The 10195-nt window shown below is 38.4% G+C and overlaps 1 protein-coding gene across 1 annotated transcript; it reads left to right on the top strand.

Annotated features, from left to right (window-relative positions):
• Positions 1–3403: 3403 nt before the first annotated feature.
• LOC149817196 (metal transporter Nramp6.2-like) lies at positions 3404–9070 on the top strand. Its single transcript, XM_089987257.1, has 13 exons — positions 3404–3620; positions 3698–3776; positions 3878–3918; positions 4008–4086; positions 4172–4276; positions 4680–4789; positions 4919–5097; positions 5213–5282; positions 6206–6379; positions 6919–7023; positions 7684–7815; positions 7926–8021; positions 8558–9070. Exons 1-13 carry the CDS (start codon positions 3417–3419, stop codon positions 8885–8887), a joined length of 1704 nt encoding a protein of 567 aa, XP_089843383.1. The 5' UTR covers positions 3404–3416; the 3' UTR covers positions 8888–9070.
• Positions 9071–10195: the final 1125 nt, after the last annotated feature.

Genomic DNA, 10195 nt, shown 5'->3' with positions numbered 1-10195 from the left:
TGACAGGTAGTTCTCGTCGCACTACTATGAGTCTTCTATTTATAAAGAGATCTGGTGAGATGTCTATAATGGAAGGTCCATAATAGGCATATATGGATGTAACACTAAAAATTTAAAAGACTCTCATGTATGTCCCTTATGTGCTCATGTCAATATGGGTCACATCTAAGTTGGATATGATCTGATCCAAAATTCAACATGGACAACACTCACGAATGATTTATCAAGCATTTCTTTATAGCAACGTGAGGATGTGATCAAATGGATGCTTGCTGCTGATGGTTAGCTCTCTGTACCATCGTTTTATAGAGCGCTGTCAGGTCCTACAGCCCTTGGATGCCAAAAAAAACGTTCTGTGGTGGTGGGCTGCCTCTTCGTGCATCGTTGATGAGATGGTTAATATTGCAGCGAAAAATCAATACAGAAATCAGATTGAAGAGACATGGTATTCAACTAGCCAGCAGGTGCTCATTATGTCTCTGCAACAAGGAATCGCTTCAGCACCTTTTCTGGGATTGCAATTTCATTAGATATATGTTGCAACAGGCCTGGGGAGATCTGAATTTGCCTTGGGATGGGTTGGTTTTTCCTAGAGAACCCTTGATTGCTAATCACCTGGACTCAAGGGGATAGCGATGGCAATTTATTTGGCGTGTTTGGGTGTTGACAACATGGAAGCTAATCTGACTGGAGCGCAATCAGCGAATTTTCAGGGACATCCGTGGCAGCCGGGAGGGTATTCTAGCACAAATAAAGTGGGAAATCATGAACAAAGCGTACAGGAAATGGCCATCCCAGTCGACTTATTGCATGGAAATAACCGATCAATATGCTAACAACTTTAGCTTATTGATCTGCGTCTATCTCTACATTTTGAATTTTTGCATTTTTCGGATATGGGTGTGATATCTCATCACACCCAGCAACTTGTATTGAGCCTAATTGCATTATCAATGAATTTATTTTTCTCTAAAAAAAAATGGCTGACAAATATCATATGAGATAGGATAGGTCCAAGGAGCCTTGGACAGAGAACTGTTCAAGACTCCTTGGATGCCTTTGATCATGGAGATGGATGGCACCAAAGACTAATGTAAAAGGATGGCCTTTACTAGATGTACCCCCACAAAAATTTCTGATGCCATTCACTTTGCTGATGAACGGCATCAATAACGCAAAAATGGACAGCTAAAAATTGTCCAAAACAGGAGTCATTGAGTAGGTTCTGGGTGCCATTCGTTTTCATGATGAATGGCATCCAGGTGCCTTGGACGGTGTTTCTGTCCAAGGCTCCTTGGACCTGATCCGCTCTCATATCATATCGCATAATATTTTAAAAAATATTACAATATTTAGCACCATACATGGAACCAGGTGTCCGACACGTGGGACGTTGTATTCCAGGTGTTCGACACGTTCGAGGCGTGGACAGCAGCGACCCACGGATATTGCTATCCACACATTCAAACGGGCAGTCAGTGACCCATGCAGGGCAGAACAAGCCCAATTTTGACAACTTTTGCTCCCTACAAGTCAAGCAAGTTATGGTAAGCAACTAACGTCACAGAGTACACATAATTAATTGAAATAAAAGAGGTGAATAATGTCAGGCTTATCATACCATAATTGGATTAAGCCAACCATCAAGTCCCTGAATTTGATAACCAACAGCCCAGATCAATAGTTCAATCAGCATCTCAGGCAAACAAACGGTCCAAAAAAAGGTGATGGATTTAAGTTGGTGATTTTCTGAGGATCGATTGACTTGGCCAGCATGCATGACCACAGTCTGTATCATTCATATCTGTTCAAATAAAATTATAGTAACAGAAACATTTCCCTTGTTCACTAATATTTTAAGAATGAAGGAGATCTCTTCCAAAATAGCTGATGGTGTATAATGACGGTACCAGACAAGATTTTAGTCCTTGCTTAGAAATAGAAGAGACAATAATACAAGGCCACTGGTCCACAACCAACCAGGTGAAAATATAGCTAGGGAGATTGGGATGTGTATAAAAAAGATTTTCCTAGTTTTTAATATGATATGATATGATATCACTAGACTTTCTGCATATTGACATCAAATTTTAATTAATCAAATCGTCCGAGTTGACTTTCAAATACCATCTTTCATTTTGATAAGTTTATTCTTAGGATCACTCATGAGCAACCTCACTATCTATCTATTTGATTATTAGGGTGTTGCACCATATTAGAAAAAAGAGATGTCAATCTAAGCCGTTGGAATCATATCATGTGGCCATGGAATAGCCTCTGCTAGCCATGATCATTTTAAAGTAGGACTATCTAAAAGGGATGCATATTTGTTATACATTTTATTGTACCTACAATCTAGTTTGGATCTCAAAATGCAAGTCCGTTTTGACTCAAACTAACCTCGTGGATGTGTTCAGGATGGTTGATTTAGTGGGAACTAACCCTTGGAACATGTCTTTTCCAATGAAAAGGCAAGTTTTTTAAGTAAAAAAAATAAAATTAATCCATTATGGCCATCGATTTTTTGCATCACCGAAAAAACTCACACATGGGATCCAAAGATTCAAAACTGATTCTTACTAAATGAAGCATGTAGATTACATCAATGAAGCTAGATTTACCGAAAAAAAATGATCCTGTTAAATTGATTTCAAGTATAATCAACTGTAGCAAACATATATTAAATGTGTGCAAGCAAGTGCAACAAAAATGAAAAGTTTGCAACCTTAAGGTTAAGTAGGGAATTGGGATAGGTGCATACACTTTATCACCCGGATGTAAATGGTTCGGATTCAGATCAGATGTTACTAATATTATATCCGACTAATCAAATGTTGGCCAAACAGATTCAAATTTAGATTCAGATTCGGGTGGTGAGAAGCTCATACCAGATCGATCTGCTTTTTTACATGTAAATGGATTCAGATATTTGTTGGATTCAGTAGCAAAAAATAAAAACCATATCTGCATTCAATTATAATTGAATATGGTTTTGGCTTAACAAATGCAGCTAAATGGCGGATACCAGATAAAATCTAATCACCATCCATCTGCTGTTGTACAGCCTATCAGACGTGGTGCAGCCGCACATTGCATTTGTACAATCTGATTGCACCTTCAGCAGCTGACATCTTTATGTCACTTGTGCACCTAACCGTTTCGTCAAGTACATATGCTGCATTGGCAAGTGGGGCCTTGGGAACAGGTGGGACCTACCAACAAAGACTTGGGCCATCATTGTATTAGCTGCTGATGGCCCAAAGGAGCATGCGTACCACAACCGTAGTACATGTTCATGTTCCTGATAATTTTTGGAGACATAGCCTTAAATGAATGAAGGGTAGTATAAATCCTGTAGGGCTTAAAGAGGGTATAAATATGAAGTAAGATCTACCATGATTGTAAGCTTGTAGGAAATGGAGGTAAATGGTAAACAAGAGATGAAAGGTGAAGATCAAACATCAGGAGTAGGGGTTGAAGGTAGACGAGCTCTTACAGCAGAAGCATCTTCCAAGGGAATAAAAAAAGTTGTTGCATCCAGTTCAGGTGAAGCAGATTTAGAGGCAAATGTGGCTCACCAACCTGAGCATGATTCCAAACCAGAGCATCATGATCCTGAGGTCTCTCTCTCTCTCTCTCTCTCTCTCTCTCTCATGGGACATGCATACTAAACTTTTGGTGCGTGTACCAAAATCAGAAACCAGGATGGAGGAAGCTCATCTCTCATATTGGACCAGGATTTCTTGTTTGCATGGCTTATATTGATCCAGGAAGCGGTGAGGAAGAGTGTTAAATTACAATTGTCTTCATGATTTCAATTGGTAATTCCATATGAAAATTTAGATACTTATCTTACTGTTGGATGGATGTGTTGCAGTGGAGACTTTATTTCAAACTGCATCAAATGATAAGTATCAGGTATGGTCATAGGCTTTTCTTTGATCATTCTTTTTCTACAAAATAAGAGAAATAATATCTCAAATACATCAGTGTAATTCCCTTTACAGTTGCTGTGGGTCATTATGATTGGGTTCATCCTGGTTTTCATAGTTCAGTCACTTGCAGCCAATCTAGGAGTTGTAACAGGTACACCATTTATGCTTTTCCATTATTAAACGAAAAAATGGAGATCAGAGAGTCAGGTTCTTAGGTAGTTAATTTTTATGCGCAGGAATGCATCTAGCTGAGCATTTTAGGCTGGAATATCCGAAGTATGTAAACTATTGCCTATGGATAATTGCTGAGAGTGCTGTGGTGGCAGCAGACATAGCAGAAGGTAAGAAGGGAAACAAAGAGAGAGAAAGAAAGAGGATGATATTTGTCTAGAATCACATCCTATAAATTTAACGAGCGTGGATCAGGTGCAAGTTGACTAGCTTCAGCATCCTTGAGTATCTGATCCACTGCCAATTCTGAGGGAAGCAGATCAGGTCATGCTGAACATGAGCTTTTTGCTCGTGCCAACATCGTGGCCGTCTGTTTGCATTTTGGATGAATGCCACGTAGCATATAACTGTTCTGTTGACTTTTTAACTTTTCAAAATACAAAACGGACGGCCACGATGTTGGCATGAGCAAAAAAAGCTCATGTTCAGCATGACTGCTTCCAATTCTGAGCACATAGATGAACTCTCTCTCTCTCTCTCTCGTATTTAACTTGGGAACCTTTTTTCCTTCAGTGATTGGAACAGCCTTTGCTCTCAATATACTGCTGCGCATCCCAGTGTGGTGTGGGATTCTACTTACAGGATTGACCCCATTTATTCTTGTGGGGTTGCAAAGATATGGGGTGAGTTTAACTCTTCGTATTCCATTCTACTTGTCATGTTTGCATGAGAGAGAGAGAGAGAGAGAGAGAGAGAGAGAGAGAGAGAGAGCATATTCTAAGAGGAGATCGGCATTTTTGTTGTTGTTGCAGTTTCGGAAGTTGGAGCTCATGTTAGCTATGGTGGTGTTCATCATAGCTGCATGTTTTGTTGGGGAACTTCCATATTCAAAGCCCAAATCATCAGAGGTGCTGAGGGGCTTCATCCCTGGCTTCAGGACTCAACGTGCCGTTGGCGACGGCGTTGCTTTCTTGGGAGCTCTCATCATGCCGTGAGTCCCTCAACACGTCTCATGCATGTATCGTTTATGTCAAGACTTTTTAACTCCTTTAATAGGAAACCAGTGACAGATGAATTGACTCCTCCCAAATCTTTCCTTTGATTAGGCATAACCTGTTTATTCATTCGGCTCTAGTTCTCACAAGAAAACCTCCTCAGTCCGTGAAAGGTATCAACGTAAGTAAAGCTCTCTCTCTCTCTCTCTCTATCTCTCTCTCTCTCTCTCTCTCTCTCTATATATATATATATATATATATATATATATATATGTGAAAAGTAGTAGCTGCCTACTACTTTTCTGGCCTACCTTGAGAGAACATGCATTTTTGAGGTTCTTTTCAGCAAATCTAACCCTGCATCATAGATTTGCTAAGAAACGGCACTTGGTTCATTTTTTTTCTATAAAAAAGATGATTTTTAATGATGAAATAATTATAAAATTTTAGACCGTCGATTTTTAAATCTCATAAAATTCTACCCATGTGTCAGAATAGGACGATCCAAGAGTGTATGGGCAGATTTAAGAAAAACATGAAAAAACACTTCAAAAGTCCAGTAGGCTGGATGGAGGTATATATATATATATATATATATATCAGGTAAAGAAAATAAAATCTAAACATAGATTTGTAAATTTTAAAGAGCTTATATCCACTAAAAAATACGGGTCAGGTTAGGCAGCTTTTTATGTTAATTAATCCTTTTGAAAGGTTAAGTAATTAAAAAATAAAGTGATTATACTTGGATCCGTTTGTGAGAAATTGAAAAGTTTCCTCTCTTTTTTTTGCATTTTTCTCAGAAAAAACAAATAAACTTAGAAACTAGAAGGATGTATTTTTAATAAAAACTTAAACAACCAGCCTTTAATAGAAAATAGGCAATAAAAGATTCGATATTTACACTTTAGCAGAAATATCATGTTACTTTAAAAAATATCCGATATTTTGCCGTTTCCAATGGCTTCCTAGAACATCGCATTTTTTCCCGCGATAGTCTCAAAATATCGCCAATATCAGTCACATAGTTGTCGTTTTAGAAATTCAGTTGCAGTTGTACATTATATCTGAGAACCGCTTTTCATTCTTCTGGCTTCTGTAAAGGATGCATGCCGGTTCTTTGCCATTGAGAGTGCACCAGCCATATGCTTGGCGCTGTTCATCAACATTGTGGCCGTAGTGGTTGCCGCAAGCATATGCTTTGCCCCAAATGTCTCTGTTGAAACTACAGCCACATGCCAGGATTTAACTCTCAACAATGCTGCCTTTTTATTCAAGGTAAAAAAAAAAACTCTAGCCCCTCTTTTATATATAGGAAAATGGTTTCGCGCTAAACCCATGTGATGCTAAACCGCATGCTAAATGGTTTTTCGGGCTTCTCCGGTGCTTTTTATGTGGTTCGGGCTCCGTAAATGTGTTGGGCATGGTTGATTTACTAAGAATCCACACCTGGATAATGTGTTTTCTATGAAAAAATGATGTTTGGAGGCTCGAAAATTTACAAAGATTTTGGACAGTTGATTTTTTTAACTTTATAAAACCCACCCATGTGTTGGAATCAAACGCTTCAAGAGCTGATCCCTATCCCTGTAAAATCAAGTACATAGATCACATCTGTATGGTTAGAATTTAAAAAAAAAATTAAAAAGCCAAAAAAACCTATTTAGCAGGCAGTTTAGAACAAAATGGGTTTACCACGGACTCATTACTATATATATATATATATATATAGTAATGTGTATCTTCCATTTGTGATTAACAAATACAAGATGAACTGACATGGTATGGTTATTTATCTTATTTTATTTTATTGGTAGAATGTGCTGGGCAAATGGAGCAGACTGGTGTATGGCATTTCAATACTAGCATCAGCACAAGGCTCTGCCCTTACGGTTGGTTATTCTGGGCAATATGTTATGCAAGTAAGTGTGGTATACTGGGAGATACACTGTTTGACAATTTTTCTGGTTGAGTTGTACATTAGTGCAACGGAGGCGTGGTTAGGTGATCGGGCCAGAGTACTTTACAAAATGCTAGGGCCACACAAAACACAGAAAACCGCTAAGCTTGCAGCGATTTTCTGTGTAAAATACAAATGCAGAAAATCACTATGCATGCCGCGATTTTCTGTGCAAAACACAATACAGAACATATTGCTACATGTGCAGTGATTTTCTGTGTTCTGTGTGGCTTGAATACTTTGTAAAGTACTTGGACCCGATTACCGGATCTGATCCGAGAGGGGGGGTTGGAATAGTGGGGTGGAGCCTTGACTGCTAGATGGGCAGTCAAGGTTCGATTCCCATAGGCATCATCCCTCCAGGCCCCGACGGCAGGGGGTTCTAGCCTCGGAGTTTTATGCTGCCAGCATGACTACTGTAGGTATGGCAGACTGAGCCAGCGTGACCAGGTCTTCATGCCGGGTGCGATTTCTTTGGGTTGTAAATTAAAACAAAAACAAAAACAAAGACATCTTTGTTTAGGGCGCAAGTGTGAATCTCGATGATTTTTTAGTCCAGGGTTCGAGTTTGTAAATGCACAGTCGATTCTCATATATATGGAAATAATGCTGGTATTTATAGGGCTTTCTTCAAAAGAAGGTCAAGAAATGGGTAATCACGGTTGTGACAAGGGGGGTTGCAATTGTACCAAGCTTTATTGTTGCAGTAACTGGAGGGTCATCTGCTTGTGCCAAACTCATCATAGTTTCATCGGTATCTCTATTCACACGTCCTCTTAACTTCTTTGTTTTGTTTTTTCTTTTTTTGTGTATATTTGAGGGTGAATTTTAATTGGACTAAGAAACTTGCAATTCTGAGTGCAGGTGATCCTCTCCTTTGAGTTGCCATTCACTATCTTGCCACTCCTCAGGTTCACCAGCACTAAGAAGAAGATGGGACCGCATAAGAACCATATATCTGTAAGTTCCATCTTTATTTCCATCCACACTCCTCACCCCTTTTTCAGATTTCATGCCAACAAACATGAAAGTTGAGGATTTCATTTTGGGGGGTTACGACAAGGTGCATATGGTCCTCACATATGCCCTGTGATAGTTCCCCTACATGATTATAGAACACACACAACCATACATATTCATATGAGAGAGAGAGAGAGAGATTGATGTAAATGAGGATTATCAAAACCTTGCTATTCTAACGCACATGCACACACACACACACACGTAATGAAAACAGAAACTCCTAATTATTAAACTACCATTTGTTGGGATTAATTACAAAAGAAAGCTTTCATTTATTTTTCATTGAATTGAGTATTCTAGCTTAAGCATAAAATTCAAAAATCAAAGTGATAGCGATGGAATTAAAATGGTTTGTTACTCGCATGAGATGTAAGAAAGTTCACAAGTATTATTTTAAAATTGGAAGAAATCATATGCCCTGCTCCTCAATCTTTCCCCTAACCATTAATGATAAAAATTTGTTGTTTTTGCAGGTGATCATAGTTGCATGGATCCTTGGTCTATGCGTGGTTGCGATCAATGTTTATTACCAAAGCACAGGCTTCGTCGATTGGTTGATCCATAACACATTGCCAAAGGCTGCCACAGTGGTAATAGGGATCATAGTTTCCCCTATCCTGGTTGTCTACTTTGTGGCAATGATGTATCTTACCTTTAAGAAGATTCATGCTGTAACATACAAGCCACCACCAACACTACCACCTGCAACCAACAAGGGCACCATAGACCAGAGCAATCAGGAAGAAGAAGTGGAAGAAATACCATACAGAGAGGATCTTGCAGAGATGGCAGAGAATGAATAATGTTGACTTAATGTGAAAAGACTTGTGGAATGCTTTACACTGTTTTACTCCAAATTTTCCTTATTACAGGAGCTAATAAACTCCTATCATCTAAGAGAACAAAGCAAGGAATTTGTAAATGTTGGTACAAGTTTGATATCAAATAAGATCCTTGTTAATGTAATATTTCTTGTTTTCTCTAAATGTTGCCACAAGTTTGATATCAACTATGAAATTTTAAAATAAGGAAGGTGAACCCATTTTCTGTCATCGGATTGTAAAAAGTTGAATACTGCTAACGTTTGTGCACTTGGCAGCAGGGATGGCAGTGGACTGGGCCGGGGAAGGGGCACAAGGTCTCCATCCCCGCTCTGTTTCAAAATCCACTACAAGAAAAATCAGTATTAGCGACTGACGCTATCCGTCGCTAAATACAATGGCGATGCATAGCGTCCGTCGCATAACCCTAGTCGTTAAACTGCGATAGAATTTATCTATCGCCAATCCGTCGCTAAGTAGCGACAGATCATGTTTGTCGCTAATTCGTCACTAATTAGAGACTGATTTGGTTATGCCGCAAAATTTAATCCGTCACTATTATTTAATGAGGGATATGTATCCGTCGCTAATCTTCGTCGCCAATTTGGTGACGACCATTAGCGACAACTTAAATTCCATCGCAAATCGACGACTGCTTCAAAATGGCGATGGATTAGCGACGGATATTATCCATCACTAATCCATTACTAATTTTTAATAAAAATTTATTATTTTTTTAAAATATTTTGAAACTCGAGATTTGTTTTTTATATACAATTCATATAACCTTCTTATAAAAAAAGTACACATAAAAAATACATATACACGTGAAACAAATTTAACACAAGTTCTAAGTTAAGCAAACTTTAACAACCAAATACAGTATTTGCCAAGTTATAATTAGTTACAAGTACGTCAAACAAATTAAACAAACGAATCTAATCCTCGCCAAGATTTTGGGCATCATCCTCTTCATTTTCTCGATCTGCCCCTCCCTCCATGCCTCCATCATCTCCTCTACACTGATCATGTCCAGCATCCTACAAGAGAACCTAAATATTAATATTTATAAACAAAATGTAATGAAATAAATTATATGCAATGCACCTAATCTAATGCGACAAAGTAAAAGCCTGAATGACACATAGACTAGCAATAAACTGAAGAACATTAACAGAATTCAAATATGTGTTCTAAGACTGAAAAAAAATGTATAGTGATTCAATCATGCAAATATGTGTTCTAAGGTTGTCAAAGAATGTCACAGTGATTCACGCATGCATATATGGT

This window comes from Nuphar pumila, chromosome 14 (genome assembly GCF_984573655.1).
Source record: "Nuphar pumila chromosome 14, dmNupPumi1.hap1.1, whole genome shotgun sequence".
Taxonomy (NCBI): Eukaryota; Viridiplantae; Streptophyta; class Magnoliopsida; order Nymphaeales; family Nymphaeaceae; genus Nuphar; species Nuphar pumila.
This window is presented reverse-complemented; position numbering and strand designations above follow the sequence as displayed.